The following is a 19,846-nucleotide window of genomic DNA, read 5'->3' on the forward strand; positions in this document are numbered from 1 at the left end:
AGATTCCACTATATATATGAAGTGTAATAAAAGATGCACACAGTTGAAAACTTAAAATGCAATTTTCTTATACCCATCACACTCTATTCTTAATCCAGTAGCATTTTTTTTGTCAACATTAGACCACAACAGATCGGTCCATTAGTCTAATTCCTACATTCGTAGGGAGCGGGACTTGATTTCTGGTGTGATGGTGCCTTGTGTATTAAGGACTTACCTTTGACCACTGCACTAAAGTTAGTTCACCAATAACACTTTCTTATACCCATCACAGTTGAAAGATGTTTGATTTAGTTTTGGATGGTTGTTGTTATGGTTGAGTTTACCTAGAATAATAGATTTCTTTTTGTTTTGAAAAATGTCCTTTTTAGTGTGCATATTTTCAAAGATATTCATTTCAGCCTTTTGTTTTCGAAAATGTCTATTCAGCTTTCTAACTTCAAAAATATACCCATTAAGTCTTAATTTATAAAAAATTATAAGGTTTATAAAGTAGTATGTTTTAAAACATTTAATTATTTGAATCCAAAAATGAACTCATTTAATGTCCATTCAGCTTTCTAACTTCATAGTTATTTGAATTGTGTTTTAAAATTTGACAATTTAAATTGAAACGAATTTGGATTTGATCTGTGATCTTTGCAAATTTGAACATTATGTTAATGCAACCAAATTATGATGTATGCAACTCATTTATAATGCTTTTAAATAGAAAGTATCACTATTGCCATACAAAATTGTTAGAAAAAAAAATTACTACATAATATATCCAAATCTGGAGAAAAAATTGTTGGCATCTTCATTAAAATGTTATATTGTAAAGTTCTATATTACTATAGTCATTCCAAAAATATTTAGTTAGATAAGAATGAGTGGAATTTCTTGAAATTTAAAATGATGTATGTTTATAAATAATTTAAAGAGCAGAGAATGATGTTGAAGATCGACTTTCAAATCATTTTAATTTATCATATTATGAAAAAGTTGTGACAAAAAGAAAGTTTGGAAGTTTCTAAAAAGATTAAAAAATATATTAAAATATAAAAAATGTAAACAACTGAATAGACAGAACTGTTTGTAAAACACAACTCTACAATGAACATACACTATTTTATAAAGAGACATAACCAAAAAAATCTTTTGTAAAAAAAAAAATTTTTTTACGAAAAATTACGACAAAATATCTAATTGTTATTCGCATTTATTCAAATTATTAATATTATATAGATTACATTATTACTTTCCTAAAAATTACAATTCTACTCATAGTAAACTCTTAAAATTAACACATGAACCATATTACAGTGTTAGTTTGTTGGCGGGTCCGCCAAATCTACTAAACCCCCACCCACCATGGGCTATAATATGCAAGGCTCACTTTCAAATGGCTCTATAGTATTATGCATACATATTAGGCTTTTCTTGCGAATTAAGGAAAATAACCTCTTAAACTCCCACACCTAACTTCTCCATGAACTCCCATAAAGTCTTATTTGATGATCCTCCAGGAGCCACTGCGGCTTCTGCCTTTTCCTTCCATTTCAAAGCGTTCTTCCTCAACTCCTCCGCTTTCTCCCCAATTGTCGCTTCCAAAAGCTTCTCTGTCACTTCCTCCCTCATTACAACCCTATCCTCCATGGATCCACGCCCAAGCCTAACTCCCTTCTTGAAAACATCAATGAGATAAACCGCATTGATGACTTGATCTCCCCATTGCGGTAAACAAACCACCGGAACTCCAAAAGACAGAGCTTCCACTGTCGAATTCCATCCACAATGAGTGACAAAGCACATTACTGAATGATGAGCCAAGACTTGCTCTTGTGGACACCAGTCCACAATCTTTCCTTTACCTTTACTAGTCGCCTCTAGTAGTCCTTGAGGCAATACATTAGTCTTGAGCTTTAGTATTTCTAGTGGAGGTCTAATCACCCACAAGAACGATAAACCAGAATTCAAAACTCCTTGAGCGATCTCTTCCATTTGTTCTTGCGTGAAGTATGCAACCGTCCCGAAAGAAATGTAGACAACAGATGATTTTGGTCTTGAGTCTAACCAGTCGAGACATTGATCCGATGGTTTGCACATGTCAGCAGTTACAACAAAGGTCACTTCCTTAGCGAATATGGAAACTGGTCCAATAGTTTTGATTGGACATAAAGTAGACATGTAGTCGAGCACTTCTTGTTCCATGGCATCAAAGAACACAGAAGGGCTTCCTCAAATTCTTGAATTGTCCAAGAATCGCTTGTCGCAATTCGGAAAATTGAGTAGAAGGATGGAGATAGTTAGGGATTTCGTCGTGTTTCAAGACAGGAACGCAAGGGAGCTTAACATCAAGCTGAGGCTCTTTTTCTGTCGGGAAAGAAACAGAGCCATTTTCGTAATGGTAATAAGCAGAGAAACAAGCGCAAGACTGGACCCAGAGAAGTGCACAAGGAATGTTGAACTCTTCCGCCACATCACAGACCCATGGAATGAAGGGATGATTGATCAAACACGAGATGGGCTCGTTCTTTTCCTCGTATCTTTTCACGAGTTCAGACAGGTCACGTTTTCCGATATTCTCGAGATGTGACATGTAATAAGGGATATCACCTTTCTGGGCATCTTCTTCTGTCCAGTCTTTGTCGTAAGATTCAAATCGTATTGAACCAGAACCAACCGGTGTAAGCTCACTGTCGACGATCTTGTTGGCTTGTCTCATTTTACTCAACCAAAACTCCGGAGCGGCGAAGGTAACGAGTGGTCCTTTTGAAGCGATTAGCTTGCCAAGACGAAAAAGAGGACTGACGCTGCCTTCTCCTATGAATGAGACGAGCATCACATGAATTGGATTTGAAGGTGAAGAAGATTCCATATCCATCTTTCAACTATATATGTGTGATAACAATTGTTTAAGAAGACGTGAATGCTGTTTTTACAGAGTTTTCACATACGAAGTAGACTTATATAAGTGTCAACAAATGTATTCAAACTTATTCACTCCACGAACTCACTCACTCTCTCTACCACACATCTTACTTACCACTCTCGTCTCTCTTCAGTCATTAAAAGTTCGTAAATCGAAATTAGTTATTATCATATCCCCAACATAAAAATAGTCCCGACACAAGATTTAATTCGACTGTGTGGTGTGACAGTTTTAAATTGAAATATAGCCAATTAAATAATTCCCATATAATTTGAATTCCTTGATTTAAAATGACTTGTGAAAGTTGAAATTGAATGAGCCAACCACTTTCCTACTATACATATGCAGTTTATATCAGTTCTGCTAATAAAGGAGACGCAAATTCATCAACCTATTATCAATTGTGGTAAAAAGAACGTGAAACCAAAAATATAAAATGCGCGTCTGTGATCACATTTAGATTTCAAATCTGTTACTCGTTAGAGCAAAAGGGATATAAATGGATTTCAGGTCAAACGAGTAAAAATTATATAAACCCACTTAAGTACAATAATTGCTTATAACACTGAGTTGTGGAAGATAGGTTTTTCTTTGGCGCAACTTAGCTTATCCGAATGATTCAATTCTTTAGTTGTACCCGTTTAATTATATTGAATATAATAAAGTTTCAACTTTTAAGATTTAAAATATCATAAATATTTATTCTTACAGAAAAATAAAAGCTATCACTGAACGGTTTATATAGATGAGTTTAGATAGACAATAAAAAAAATAAAAAAATAACTCCGCGTTACATCACAGATTAAATATTAAATCATCATTTTGTCAACAACATTAATATTAAATTATTGAACATTCTCGAATAATATTTTACTACGTTAAAGATTCTTTAATTCCTTAAAACAAATAAAATATATTTTTTAAAAATTAGTTGTAAGAGTTATTTTACTTGATAAAAATTATAATATTATAATAATAGTTTTTATCATGGATTAAATATAAAAATACTAAAAATTTAATTTTTGTAACTTTATATTAAATTTTAAATGTTTAAATTAAATAAAATAACACTTAAGTATTTGAAAATAAAATAGTAACTAAAACATAATATATTACCAAAATCATGCAATGAGTGGTCATATTTTTGTCAATGATTGGGTAACATCTTCCCAAATAGTGAAAATATCGTCTCCAATTTAGTTAGTGGATTAGAGTTGACAAAACATGCAACTCAAAGTTATATGTTTTGAATTAGAGTTAAAAGTATTGTACAATCATTTGTCTTCTCCAAATTTTAATATGCATTGTTTTATTTACCACAAAAAAAAAATTAGAGATCGTATAATTATTAGTTAACATTTTTTCAATTAATTTTGGAGGTTATATACAAAAGGTGCTGAAAAAAAAACCTTAAAGCCCAAGAAACAATGTCAATCCCAAATAATAGAAAGTGCATACAATAGTAATCATAATATAAAAGTAATCATAATATAAAAGTAAGGTTTCACTCTCTCCTTATTAGTCCACTTGACAATGCAATTATAACAAAAAAAATATTTATATTAAAACACAAATTTAAATATAATTAATTTTCATATTTAACTCACATAATATAAAACTGAAATCATATAAATTCCCTCTATAAATTATGCATTAACTTTATTTCTCCACTAAGTTGTATTAATCAATTGTATTAAAACAAAACAATAAATTAGAATTGTAACTATCATTTTTCTAAATGTAATTTTTCATCATTTCTCTTTCTATAAATACTCATTATCTTATTCTATTAGTCTATCACTCTTTCATTCTCTCATCTTCTTCCACTACTCTCAAGTCTCTTTTTTTTTTGTATTTTTTTTGTTATTGTTGTTGTATGGATTATAAAAAATCAAATCAAATATCATTGTAAAAAATTAGTTTTAGAGTTTGTATGATATATATATCTTATATTTTTTTTTTAATCTTTTAAAAGGTTTATCTCCATTTTCTATTTTATATTAACATCTTATAAGTCATTATTTTCATACTTTATTACAATATTCACCACACAATAAGATCATGAAGTTGAAATGATTCATATCTAATTATCTATTATGTCTCTGGTTATCTCACATATTCATGTATCATTTTTAATAATTTATAAAGATCAATATAATTATCCATTTATAAAGTCTATTTTGTTTTGTAAGTCTATCAACTCTATTTATAAAGACTATTTTGTTTTGTGATCCAATTGATAAATCTGCAAAGATCAATATAATAAATATATTTTATGATTTTAGGTTTTTGAAAACAAAAATAACATAATTAAACAAATGGTTTTTGTGTGTTTAATCAAAATAAAAAATGATCCAAAAAATAAATTATATTCAACTGGAACTTAAATATAAAAATAAAATATAATTTTAAAAATACCATTTAACTAAATTCTCTAAAGATGAAACCATTAGTATGAAATATAACACTATAAATTAAATTGATGAGTGAAAAAAATATATATATAAGTTATCCTTGGGGTTTTAAAAATTATTGAGATTGAAGAATTCATATAGTTTTATAAGAAAACTATTTTAGTTTGTCACTTTAAAACTAATTTAGTTTTTGTTTTTTTTGAAATATTATGTGTAAGTGTTGAGTTTATATCAACAAACAACCAAATCATGTGAATTTTGATTCGGCCACTTGGTATTCCTTTTATTTTAGGTTATAAAAAGTTAAAATATTTATTTATAATTAATGGCATGTAACTCCATTTAACTCAAATGTAACTCCTATCCAATAATTGTACATTAATTCATTCCTCCTACTAACTTATTATCTTTCAAGAGAAATTATTTTTGGTTAAATTTTAATATTTTTTATTTATTTTGGTTGGCTAAACTTATATTCATATTTTGGTTGGCTAAATTAATATATTTCTCATGTAAAATTATTGTTTATAATATATTTCTCATTTCAAAGTTTAAAGCAATATATCATATATATAAAAGTAAGGTTTTGGTCTCTCCTTATTGGTTGATTTTCATTTAATGTTTTCTATTTTTTTTTTATTTTTTTATTTGCTTTCTAATTGCTTTAAACAATATTTAAGATCCAATAAACACAATACATTTAACTCACACATTAAAATAAAATTATAACTGAAAATAAAATAAATTATGCATTAATCATATTCTACCACTCAATTTTATTCAAACACAATAAATTACTATTGTAACTCCATAGTTCTAAATGTAACTTCCATCATTTCTTATCATATAAATAAGCATTCTCTCAATCTATCATTCTCTCATATTGACATTCTTTTACTATCTCATTTTCACATTCTCTCATTCTCTTCTACAATACCTCAAATCATTTTTCATTTTTTTTTGTTATTTTTGATTTCTTATTTTTGTTGTATGGGTTGTAAAAAAAAAATGAAATATCATTGTAAATTGTTAATGCTAAATTTTAATTTTAGAGACTACATGATATATATTTTACATTGTTCTTATTTTAAAAGATTCATCTCCATTATCTAATTTGGATTATTATCTTATAAGTAATCATTCTCTCCTCCTCTCCCACCAATATCAAATGTTGTTATATCTCATATGTGTTGTAAGAGTTTGATTCTATATTTTAATTTAGAAAGTATTATATATATATATATATATATATTTTACATTGTTCTATTTTTTAAAGATTCATCTCCATTATCTAATTTGGATTACCATCTTATAGTAATCATTCTCTCCTCCTCTCCCACCAATATCAAATGTTGTTATATCTTATATGTGTTGTAACTTGTAAGAGTTTGATTCTATATTTTAATTTAGAAAGTATTATATATATTTAACATTGTTTTCAAATTTTATTTTATTTATATAAAAAGAAAATATTTCTTTTATATTTCTTGCCTTTCTAATCTATTCATATTTATTTTTTAAATTTGCATAGTTAAATTAAAATCAACTTCATTTGAGAATTAGATGTTTCTATTCATTTTTAAATGATCAATGTGTAACATAATATATATACGCATTTTTTCTTGCAATCACAAGTTCCATTTCGACATTTCCATTGCTTAACTGCATGGTTAAACTGTAATATATGTTGTCCTATTTGTAGGAACAATAACATACTTATTTAATATATTTAAAAGAGCAGATGATTAATCGAAATAAACATTTCTCCAAATTTTATAATTCAATCAGTGTGAGTGTACTTATAATTACTTTGAAAAACCTTTACATTGAAGTTCATAAAATCATATAAGAAAACTAAAATACTATGTCACTTCAATTTGGAAGGAAACACTTGGTATTCCTTTAAAAAAAATTCAAGACACATATAAAAATTTATTAATATTTAACTCACTTTAAAAGCATAAAAGGTCATTTAACTCAAAATAACTTCTATCTAATAATTCCATACATTCCTCCCACAATATATATATATATATATATATGTTCAAGATTATATTTAAATATTACAGAATTTTTTAGTTAGCTAAACTTATAGTCACAGATATACAATATATATACATAAGAATTTATATTACTTATTAACACCATAACCCATTATTTGCTTAACTCAAAATTGGTTTCAAAGCCAACTAAAGAAAAACAGAAACGATCTTATTGATATTAGACCAAAACATGGGCATACAAACATAATCACTTACACGGAAAGTAATTTTTTTTTAAAATAACTTATTATTGTAACATCAACGTATGAAGGGTTTATATAAGCAGTTAGTTAGAAAATCTAAAATACAATAAATGTACTTAGAACAATATCAGTCAATTATAAGATTTGATCCTCAAAAGCAAGAAACAACATCCTCATAATTCATAAAAAATAAGTGTCACAATTGTACACATCTAAACGAAATGGTATAAACATATATTATATAAATACAAGTGGCTGCAAAGCTTGTATATGCCTAATTAAAACGAAATAATACAAAAGAGAAAACGAAAAAATACCAAAAAAAATCAAGAAAGTGTCAACTACACCACAACGCAACGGAAGGACCTAGTAAAAAGATAAAGATGCAGATCCGAAAAAGCATACTAGAAGGCTGTGTATTGTAATTTTTTTTCTTTTTTCTTTATGATATCAGGGTGATCCAAAAGCTTTTTAGGCTCAAGACCCTAGCTTGAAAACCGGTTTTAATTTCTCCAACCCACCTGAGTTCGAGTAGCATTGTTTTGTTTTGTGTGTTGTGACTTGTGTCATCATTCTCAAAGACTTTTCAATGTAAAAACGATCCTATTATAATCTAATTACCATATTTAAACAATAATCCAATTTAAGGGTAAGTATTAGGATTGTGGTATACGATATGTGTAATTAAAGAGTTTTAGACTACATTTGATTTTCATGTATATCTCTATCGTTTGTGCTAATTAAATACTCATATTCGTCAAAGTTGACATTATTTATAACATTTCACTTCAAAGAAAGTAATCACTATTCAAATAATATATATGAGAAACTAATTTGTCTAATAAGTCTCATTATTATTATTGAAAATTAAAAATCTCAAATAATTTGGGAGACTTAGTTTAGCAAAAGAAATAAACAAAAAAGAGAGAATATTAGACAGGGAGGCCAAACTAACATGCAAATGCTTACAACTTTCCCTGAATATCGAACATTTCATTTCATTGCGGCGAGTCTGAACATCAATATTAACCATCAATTAATATCATAAATAATAATATATATATATATATATATATATATATAACACGAAGTAACATAGAGTGTGCATCTTAAGCCATTACAACCTCTTTTCCCCCGTAAAACCACCACTCCTTTTCAGTTTTTCACATGTTTATGTCTCAGCCTTTCTTAAAACAATACGATTTCACTACTTTGTATCATATTCCTACGTATCGTTTCGTATCCTTTTTTTTTTTTTTTTGTCACATATTAAGTGTGTGTGTGAGTTTACTATCCCGTATCAATAATTTAACCGGTACTGTACTAGCTAGTTGCCCATTCTATAAAGTCACGAGTTTCCAAACATCGGTCATGGGAAAAAGACTAATTTAGCCTACTCTGATCCCGACTCGAAGAGGTCAAAGACCTAAAATCTGAAATGTTTTGAAAAACAAATACGGGGCAAAAAAAATGAAAAGGGGCAATTTTTAGGTGTGTAGCCCAATTTAGATAGTCTCTTTATACCTTTATTAGTGATTCTAAAGATGATCAGTTAACTTTGATCTCTTTAACCTTAACTCTAAATTCTTAACTATTATCATTGCCTTAAACTTTGGTAACGGAGCGAATTAATGTATATGGCGAAAGTTCGGACGAAAAAGAGGTAGGAAAAGGAAAAAAATATATATTTAAAAACACAGAAATATCATAATAAGACAAAGAATCCAAACAATTATTTATTATAAAGAAGTTATATTAAAAAAGTTTTATTTTCCCGTATTTTCTCGTAGACTTTAGTCTAATATAAACTTTAGTTTAATAGACCCCAATTTTTAACTCTAATATAAAATTAGGGTCTATTACACTAAAGTTTATACTAAAAATTTGTATAGACTAAAAATTGGGGTTATATAAACTTTAGTCTAATAGACCCCAATTTTTTACTATACAAAGCTTGATCTTCTTGGATATACATTTACTACACATTTCTATTGAGGTTACTTTCTATTGAAAGCTTTTAGAAAGGCTTTGGCATGATTTTGTTATCGTCATGCAAAATTCTACGGAGAAGAAGATAGTTTAATTTTGTATATTTTCAATATATAAACATGGGCATCAAATACTCTGCTTAAACCCACAGATAGATTCACATCGAATAACTTAGAACAATATGTCATTCAAATAAAATAATGTACTCATTAACAAAAATGTTCCAAAATTTAATGGTACGAGAATAAAATATTTATGCATACAATAAATATATAAGTCCTAGATTACAATAATAATCATATATATATGGGGTCTTGCATGCTCCACGAACAGTAAAGGGTACGGTCGTTTTCCATCAATAACTTAGGAACATCGGAGTCAATCATTTAAAGTCCACTTTGTCTTTAAATAGCCGCAGATTCAATCTCAAAACTCTTAAATGATCATTATTTTAAACCTTTCATAATACATCTATATTACTCACTACTTACGATCAAAGACTTTTAAACCTAAGTAAACAAAAACATATATTATATTTTTATATATATATTTCTAGTCTGGATATGGCAAAGACCCGTCGTGTAATTTACCTTTTCCTTAGTATTCTAATTTTCTGCGTACTCACCAACGAGGCGCAAGGTAGTCGTTTGATGTGTCATCATCCAGAAGATTATTCATGTAAGAAACGTTCAAGCCATCACCATCACCATCACCATCACCATCATCATCATCTTCATCACAAGGACACTCTCAATGAATCAGATGATCTTCAACGAAGCATCATGACGAGGAGGAGCAATGATATTTATGGTGTTGATGCTTTCCGGCCTACTGAACCAGGTCACAGCCCCGGTGTTGGCCACTCTATCAAGACCTGACAAATTCGAATTTATTTAATCTTGATTTCTATTTCTCCTTTTCTCTTGCCTACGTTGTTCCATTGACCAAAGGTTGTCGAGACCTAATGAGGTTATATGAGTCATGCTGTTTTCTCATACTGTAAATACTAAATAGTAGATTGTGCCATTGTGGTTATGCCTCTCAATAATTGTTGTCCTTTCATAGTTTATATTTCCACTGTTAACTTGCGCTTGCAAAATTTACAAGATGTTTTAATTACCAAAAATAAATAAGAAATCATATATATTCCATAGCACTCTTAGGCTTAACTACGCGCGTGATTACATATAGAGATCTACATTAACTTTATGTCGTATCTTCCATGTTTTTTCTTGACGTGTACAACTAGAGTTAGAATTAGGCACTTAGTTAGACTAAATAATGGCCAGTACGTTGATTTCAATTAGTTAACTGAGTTACAAAGCTAAAAGTAGATATTTGCATACATATCTTGTATAAGAAAATATCTTGCATACATCATTACCTCGGATTATGATAAATGGTAAATGATTAGGTATTACATGTATACCGGCAATAATGAAGGATCAACATCCAGAAAAGGTTAAAAAATAATAAAAAAAATCTAAGGTTACACACAACTCAAAATGATTGATTGTGTGCAAATATAATCTTTGATAGGATCCACAAAAGTAAGGACGTGTATCAAAAGCATATAAATTAAATATCTAACTCGAGTAAAAAATATATCTAATAATTTCTTAAAGTTTATGAGAAGATTATAAACGGAACACAGAGAAAAGTCTTACTCTCTATGTCTCAAAAAAATTGATGTTTATAAGCTTTTACACATTTTAAGATTACAATGATTACTAAGTTTAAATATATTTTTTTTTTGAATAAAGAGATATTATTTAATTTTAAACCAATAACAATAATGATTAGTTCTTAAAGTTTACAAAACATCAATCTTTGTGGGACAAAAAAATATCCCAAAACATCAATCTTTATGAGACAAAGTATAAATGTAGGTACCGTTAAAAGGTGTAGTAGGTTAGGTAGGATTTATTGGGCTCTATTTTAGTATTTAAGCCAGATTATATAAGATCAAAATAAATCAAATTTAAGAAAGAAGCATGAAAATCAATTTCAAAAATGGAACCCATTTTGCGTCATTACTTAAAAGAAAATAGTAATATTTTCTCTTAATTCTCTAATATATTCAAGGGATGATTAGTAAATGGACTATCTAGAGCTAGTGTAGTTAGGCACATCAGTTTTCGTCCTCATATCCGGAAGCATGTTTGAGGTACATTTAGTGATTTTGGTAAAGTTTTTGTTTTTTGGTTTTGAAAGATTGGTTCGACAAAGGAGATGTAATTTTTGGGTTGGCCGTACACATCTTTTATAAATACCATTAGCAATGTAGTAATGTAATTCTTAAGGTTTGTTTTCTCTTGTTCTTAATTAGTTTAAGATTGTGTTCTCTTCATTTTGGTTTAATATTTTTTTTGCTTTGTGTTGCTAATGTCTACTATTGCCCTTACGTAAGGTATATTTGGGAAAATAACGTTTATATCCGATTGTGTTGACAAAACAATTTACAATAACAAAACTTTAAATGGAAAAAATGAAAAGTATATAATACTCCCTCCGTTCCACATAAAGTATTATTTTGATACATAACACACATACCATTTAATAAGTGATTTATAATTTAAATTCAATGAAAAGTAATTTTGGATTAAAAATAAATTAGAAAACAGTGTAAAAATTATATTGAAAATGTGGAATAACATTTTTTGTTAAATAAATATAAAAAATTTTAAATATTTTTTTTTGATAAAACAGAAGAAGTAGTGTTTTTAGCCAACCTACTGTTTAATATACATAGTGATATTTACATCAACTAAAAAGTGTTTAGTTGCCTGCGAATATTATTTCTAATGTTTCTTAAGCAATATATATATATATATTGATTGGTAGAGAATATTTACTGTAGCTTTTGGGCCAACATACTGTTTCATTATTACTGTTTTCTAAAAAGATTTTGATAAATGTCAGCAAAAAAAGTTACCTCAGCGAAATGATAGTGGAATATAGACTTTTTGGTGCCGTGATGGATTGATAAACGATATCTAATATTTTGAGAAATTGTACCTAATAATAAAATCGGGTACCTATCTATATCCATAAGATAAATCATCATACGGTACAAATAATGCAATTATTGCCACTTTTTGAGTTACTTTAGTTTCTTTACAAGTTATCAAAACTTCATATTTTTATTTAATGGAAATTCCAAGAGTTAAGACTCGAACAGTTGGTATTGACTAGTCACAATAAATATCTCATTAGAAGATAAAAAAAAATAATTACGTGAGTACAAAAAGAAAGTTTACAAAGTTTAAATCGGCCGGGTATAGTAATCTAAAGTAATTTCTACTTACTTTGTTAGGCTTCAAAATGCATACAGGATATAGTAAGTAAATTGTCATACTGATATATTTCCGAGGCCCAACATCCAATGCTGCATGACGCCATCTTCATCAACATGGAATATAAACGGACAATAAACTATTATAGAGTTGTGTTGTGTTGTTACATTACAACAATAAAACAGTTTGCGATGTTTGACAAAAAAAAAAAAAAACAGTTAGCTAGAAATAAAAATTGAGCTCACAACAGAAAAAAAATAAATTGGGAACCAACCGATGAAGATTATGAGCAAGAGATTTAAAACTTGGGTCGGTCCAATAATAATATGAATATGAACACACTAATTACGTTTTTAATGGTAAGAATACCAGTTTAATATGTAATCAGAGATTAGTTTTAGTTTTCAAATTCTACTTACCACAAAAAAAAAAAAAATCTAACTTTGTCAACATTAGATCCCCCATTAGTAATTCTAGTGACAAGAATACCGATTCTTAACATGTTTTAATGATTAAATCTGAATTTCGGATTAAGGTGTTATAAACTTAAATATCCTGCTATATAATAGTCGGTCAATAACATATGTTATCACATGTTTCTAAATAAGCTAGGTCATTTTTATTCCTAATTTCCGGGAATGTTTTTGATGAGTAAACTTTATCTAATAAGAGTAACATTACGTTTTTGGTCAAATTTGTTGACTGTTGTCTAATGCCAAATCGACTCTACTAACGACTTAAGACAAGTAACGATAATATCAAAATCCCTTTTTTTTTTGTAGTTGATTCCTACTCCACATAGGTGTAGAGTAATAATGGTGGTTGGCTAACTAATTCATGCTATAAACTTTCTTTTTTAGGGACAAACTCATTTTATAATTGAGACATTATAAAAGGAAGAAAAAAAATGAATGGATTTACATGTATTAGTTTCCGTGTTCGTTAGCAACTCATCAAGACACTAATATCTAAAAACGCGTTCAAATCCTATCTCAAATTCAATCAGAACAATTTTCAATTAAATTAATCTGTTTCTTAAGTCAACCAAAAACATCATTATAATATAACCACTAATTTGTTTACGGTAGAGATATGTAAGATACCTTAGATCAGAAGATTTTACTAAACTTAATGTGGTACTGATTGAAAGATCTTGTTTCAAGATCGTTAACATTATATCACTCATGCATAAACCTGTTTTCTTCATTGTTAATATCTCTACTTAACATTATGAACACTGAATGATGTAAAAGCTACACGTAGAGGGACTTATATTTATAAACAAGAAAGTCTGGTAAAAGTGTTCCAAGATCTTCATTATCATCTGGGAATGTTACCCAATAATGTATTTGTCGAAGGTGAGCTCTGTGCACTTAACCAAGGATCTTGAACTGAGACAGGTGAACTATCGCTAATCTCTTCGACGGAAGCGAGGGATTCGGGTTGTTTCTGAGGGATAATGACTCTTCTACTTCCTGTTGATGGTTTTCTAGTCGATCTTTCGCTTCCCTGATCAGATGACCGGAGAGAACCGTTCAGTGAATCCAAACTCATGTTTGGGATCCAACCGCTGAGCCGTATCTGTTCAAGCTCGTCTGCTACTTCAGTCATAGTCGGTCTCATGTCGCTGTGGAAAGCCAAGCATCGAAATGTGAGCTCAGCCACGGTGTGTATCGATGAGAGAGTCCATGCGTCGAGCTCCAGGTCAAGAATCGGGTCTATAATCTCATCGATACAACCTGATCCGATTTTGTCAACAGCAAGAGCTGCTAGGTTGATTTCAGTATGTGGACGAGTGAAATCAACAACTTTCAATCCTGTTATAATCTCGGCAAGGACTACACCGAAGCTGTAGACGTCGCTCTTATCAGAAAGATGGAAGCATTGATGATACTGCGGGTCAAGATAACCAGGAGTCCCTTGAGGAGCCGTTGATATGTGGGAAGTTTCAGTCATTCCCAGTCTAGAGAGTCCGAAATCCGCAACTTTGGAGTTGAAATCGTAATCAAGAAGGATATTGGTAGATTTGATGTCACGGTGATAAATCGGTGGATTCATTTCAGAGTGGAGATAAGCGATAGCTTTAGCTGTTTGAGTGGCAACAGTAAGGCGCAGGGTCCATGGAAGACCAGTCCCTCTATCTCTTTGTAAATGTTCCGATAGAGTTCCATTCGGCATGTACTCATAAACAAGAACCGGATCGCCTTGCTCTATACAGCATCCCAAGAGTCGGACAAGATTCGGATGACTCACTGAGGAAAGAAGCTTGATCTCATTCATGACTTGGTCAAGACTTTCTGAATCTCTGTGTCTGAGTCTTTTGATAGCAACCCATTCATCATTTTGGAGCTTTCCTCTATAGACCGTACCATATGCACCTATTCCTAGCTTCTGCTTTTCAGAGAACCCATCTGTCGCTTTCTCGATTTCCTTGTAAGGGAAAAAAGCAACACTTGAGTTGCCTGCAGCTTCAGACAAAAGACGCTTGGCGCTCAAATGGCTTCTCAAGGGAGTAGACCGTCTCCGCTTACAAAAGAACAAAAGTGCCAAGCCTACTAGCAAAGATGCTCCACCAATAGTTCCTATACATAGCAAATGAATAATAAAACCTAGTCAAACATCCATAAAGTACAAAACCTAAAAATGTCACAAACACTAAAGCGACAGTTACCTCCTACAATAGTAAAAAGACTCGATCTACAATGTCTCCAGACGAGCTTTGAACCGCGGCACTCCGGTAGTACTGCAAAGAGTATAGAAGAAACCAGTTAGCAAAAAAAATAAAGCTTTTGTGTTCTTACTACTTAGCCTCAGATACAACAAATGAGACTATAGATTAACTAACCTCTCTGGCATATATTGTTATATCCATCTCCGTGGTAACCCTCGTGACACGAACACCGGTATCCTTCCTTTCCATCAGGAGTGTCAACGTGTGTACAATTGGCGTTTGTCGCACAAGGATTGCTTTTACAGTCTCCGTTAAGCCACCAACCTAACCTAACTCGCTCAAACTGTAGCGCTATACCGGCATTCAAACCTACAGACTCGAAAGCTATGGCAGAGAACAACAAACTGCAAGTACTGTTCCTCAATTCATTCATAACGAAAAACTTTTTCGAACTCGAGTTACTATCTAAAGAGAAACAGCTAATGTTTCCAGTGGAATCACAGCTTTCCAGTTTCAGCACATCCTCCAAAAACTTCTGCTTGATGGAGCATCCGTCGGTTGTCTTTTTGCAATCCTCCATTAAGAAACTGTTCTCCACCGTCGGCGCGAAATGCTCGCTGAATAGTGGAGTCATATCTTCGATCTTCCGAGTACAATTGTGTGGGAGGCTGACGAATATACTGTTCTCCGTCACGTTTTGAACGGAAAAGCTTCCGATCTCCGCGTTCCCCGCCGCAGAGCAATTGAATTTGATGCCACAACCAGGAGAAAACCCAAAGGGATAAGGCAGACTCAGTCTACCGCATCTCCTGTTACAAGGTTTGGTGAAATTAGCAGAGGAGGATGCTCCGATTACGATTACGATCACCAAAATCAAATCCAATCTGTAAGAAATCATCATCGTTGATTGAATAATCGGATCTCAACGTTCATCACCTTCCTGCAAAAACATAAAAACGACCCCATGGGATTCAATTCAATTCTGTAGTGAAGCTAAAACCCTAAGACCTCGAAGAAACCAGTTGGAATTAGTTGAAAGCTATTAAAAGCTCTCAAAGCTCTCCCCAACTGTACACACAATAAAATAAATACACAGAGAGAGAGAGAGAGAGAGAGAGAGAGAGAGAGAGAGAGAGAGAGAGAGAGAGAGAGAAACTGATTCCTCCATTAATGGCCGATGTTTATAGACTTTCAAAAAATAAGAAAGTCAAAGTACCTTCTTGTTCTCTGAGGTTTCTTCTATTCATCATCTTCGATTTCGATTATTCTAGAATACAAAAGAAGGCTTCGAAATTATATCAGTTTCTCTCCGACGATGAAGTTATGATCGGAATATATTTTTCCGGTGGATTCGTTCACCTAATCGCGGAAATAATAACAATCACACGGGAGTAATTAAAGACGGAAGAAGAAGATACGTGCGCGGCCTGGTGGATGTCTATTTTTTAGAAAGACGAAAAAGCCCTTGAGAAAATGCGTGGGAAGAGAATTGAAATGACGAATTTACCCTTCAGTGATCAACGAGCAACTTGGGATATCTTTGACCGGGACAGCATAACAATATGCTCAAAAGTCGTTTTGGTTTTATTATCATTGAAATACACACTTTTATTGAATCGAATAATTATACCTTTTTTTTTTTTTGGTTTTGGGGTCAATTGGTCAAGTAGCCCAAAATTGGTTTAAAAAAATATATATATGTTGATTTGGAAAGAAAAATTGGATAATGATGTAAATTCAGTGTTGAAATTTATCTATCATCTGTCTACAAATTTAATCTTATAGCTTATTATTGTTCTACGTTTTAAATTTATAACATAAACTCATTTGAGAAATTTATGCTAAGTATCCAAATTATATAACATTTGTGGAAATATATCTAATTTTTCTTATAATGATGAGATTTTTTCAGTTAAACAAAAAATTTATGACAAATATTTTTCTAGAAATGATATTGTAAGTTTTATCGAATTTTGAAATATATAATTCAAAACCTCTCTAACAAGTAACAACACTTCAGTTAATTTTCCTAGTGAAAGCAGTAAAATATGTATTTTGGAGTTTTTATAAAAAAGATGATAGTTGATTAGCTTGTAAGACTTTCAATTGTAAAGCTTGGTCACTTCTACTCTTATCAAATTTATTAAAGAGAAATACCCTAAAAGTCATCATTAAAATTATGTACATATTATTTTATTTATTTTAATAGTTGATTATATGGTTTTCATACCAAAAAAAAAAGTTTTTTTAGACCAATACTGAAAAGAATTTAACTCATTTAACTAAAATTTTGAAAAAATAAACAACCATGAATAATAAAAACTGTGAATTTTTAAATAGAAAATTGAGTTAGAAATGAATTAGATACAATTTATTTTACTGAATAATGAACTAAATGGTATTCAATTCATTTTTAACTCTTTTTTTTATTATTATTCATCTATATATACACCTTAATATATTAATGGACGAACAATATTTGTTTAACAATCTTTTTTTTTTAAGTGAAACAATATCTTTAGTACAGTTACTACAGTATATTGGTGGTCATATTTAAGACTCATATTTTATTTTGTTGGGCAAAAGTTATATTTAAGACTCTAATAAGCAAACAGAGTAGTTACGTACAATAGTTGTTGAACCGCTCGAACTGCGTCATTTGTGTTATCTAACCAAATTTGGTCTTTTGTGCTTCTTGTCCTAACAAAGACAAAACTACTATTTGATCGAATCAGTATAACCGGATATCAAATGGATGGATCAAAATTTTTGAGCATTATCTCATGTTTTTGCTAAATATATCCAACTAGAGATTGATAAACATGTCTTCATGTGTACACAAACATTCAATTACCGACAAGATACTAATTTCACAATCTTCTTTCTATTTGGTAAGCTCATCCTTATCCAATCCAAGACAGATGAGAAGTATGAATCAGATAATCTTTTTCTCATTTAAGTAATCTCTAGTTTTCTTGGTTTATTTCTCAACATTTCATTTCTAGAAGCTAGAAATTCTTGGCTTAACATCCTAAAGATTTTGTTTTCATGCATATACATTGAGTTTATACTAATTACAACTCTAGTATATTCATCAATTATAAGAGAGAAAGAAAAGATTTTACAATTCGATTTTTTTGTTCCTTCTAAAAACTTTTATTAAACAATCTGTATTACAACTGTATCGAGCTACAATACAAAACTTCACAGAAACAATTTATTACATAAGCAAATTTATGAACCATATGCTGAAGATGACATAAGCAATTTTAAAACAGAAAACTAAAGAGAAAAATATAGATTTAGTGTGAACGTGTTATCGTTGGTTCAGGTTTACGTACGATAAAAGGAGAAAAGAAAAGAAAAGGGTTAATAGTAATTTGTCAGTTCGTGGATGTCGACTCTCGGGCTCGAATCATCGTCCGGTCACGAGCCTTGTTCGTTATCGACAATTACTTGCCGTGTGCGGTGGAGTATAATCCATTTTCTAAATGACGTTAAAGTCCTCTTTACTTGCACCCATTGACTTCTATTATCTTTCTCAAGAATATCATAAGTTATAAATACGTGCCTTCGTATACACGTACATGTTTTAATACGGTAACGTTAATTTCGTTTTACAAATTTTTATATTCGAATTGATTCATTATGAAATGTGACCTTGATGTAAATTCATGAGTTTGAAAGTGTGTGCACGTAACTCAAATCCATAATCGACATATACTATGGCCTTAATTGGAAGAGCATATGACGGTGTTCCTTCATTTTTATTTTTATCAATCAATCAACATTTATTGAGAAACACTTTTTAAATCATTCTACTACATTTCCTATCATGGTTGCTGTGAACTCTTTAAACGATACGAATGCAAAAGCCTTGATATTCATTCCCCGGTAATTTGAATTTTATTAATTTGTTGTGATAGATAGTTTTGTCTTTAGCAATCCCAACAATATTGAATTATCATATGAGTATGAAAAAGGGCAGATAAATTACCAATTAATCAGTTTTGTAGACCCAAAAGCTCAATGATATATTTTATTTTCTTGACTTTAAAGGAAATTTGGGGGAATGATTAATAATAATTGGCTTGAATTCCGGTGATGAGAGGAAAGACCAAAACTCAATGATTAAGATTGGAGATTTTTGTTTTTTGTCCCGATAGTACTTTTCAACACTTGATTTATCTCAATGTTCTCATGCGGAAGTTTGGGGAATGTGTCAAGTTTTGGTTGTTTCTTCCCACTATAGAGTTAGAAGCCTCAACCATATTTTATGGATTATTATGGTAAATACGTTTATCGGAATGACAAGAT

At 30.5% G+C, this 19,846-nt stretch overlaps 2 protein-coding genes and 1 pseudogene across 2 annotated transcripts; 1 reads left to right on the plus strand and 2 right to left on the minus strand.

Moving 5' to 3' along the window:
* LOC104753951 lies at positions 1,246 to 2,902 on the minus strand (annotated as a pseudogene).
* On the plus strand, positions 9,987 to 10,634 carry LOC109129643 (POU domain, class 4, transcription factor 2-like). Its single transcript, XM_019238153.1, has one exon. The coding sequence runs from the start codon at positions 10,126 to 10,128 to the stop codon at positions 10,438 to 10,440; it is 315 nt and encodes a 104-aa protein (XP_019093698.1). The 5' UTR covers positions 9,987 to 10,125; the 3' UTR covers positions 10,441 to 10,634.
* LOC104751980 (wall-associated receptor kinase-like 14) lies at positions 13,996 to 16,942 on the minus strand. The gene is made up of 4 exons (XM_010474038.2): positions 16,746 to 16,942; positions 15,704 to 16,469; positions 15,530 to 15,601; positions 13,996 to 15,440 (listed from the first exon to the last, which is right to left on the minus strand). The coding sequence occupies exons 2-4, from the start codon at positions 16,428 to 16,430 to the stop codon at positions 14,179 to 14,181; spliced, it is 2,061 nt and encodes a 686-aa protein (XP_010472340.1). The 5' UTR covers positions 16,431 to 16,469; positions 16,746 to 16,942; the 3' UTR covers positions 13,996 to 14,178.

This window comes from Camelina sativa, chromosome 16, assembly GCF_000633955.1.
Source record: "Camelina sativa cultivar DH55 chromosome 16, Cs, whole genome shotgun sequence".
In the NCBI taxonomy this organism is placed as follows: domain Eukaryota; kingdom Viridiplantae; phylum Streptophyta; class Magnoliopsida; order Brassicales; family Brassicaceae; genus Camelina; species Camelina sativa.

Coding starts and splice junctions, on each gene's coding strand:
- LOC109129643 (XM_019238153.1), top strand. CDS start 10,126: ATGGCAAAGACCCGTCGTGTAATTTACCTTTTCCTTAGTATTCTAATT.
- LOC104751980 (XM_010474038.2), bottom strand. CDS start 16,430: ATGATGATTTCTTACAGATTGGATTTGATTTTGGTGATCGTAATCGTA. Junction 15,602..15,703: donor TAACAATATATGCCAGAGAG/GTTAGTTAATCT, acceptor TACTCTTTGCAG/TACTACCGGAGTGCCGCGGT. Junction 15,441..15,529: donor TCTTTTTACTATTGTAGGAG/GTAACTGTCGCT, acceptor TGCTATGTATAG/GAACTATTGGTGGAGCATCT.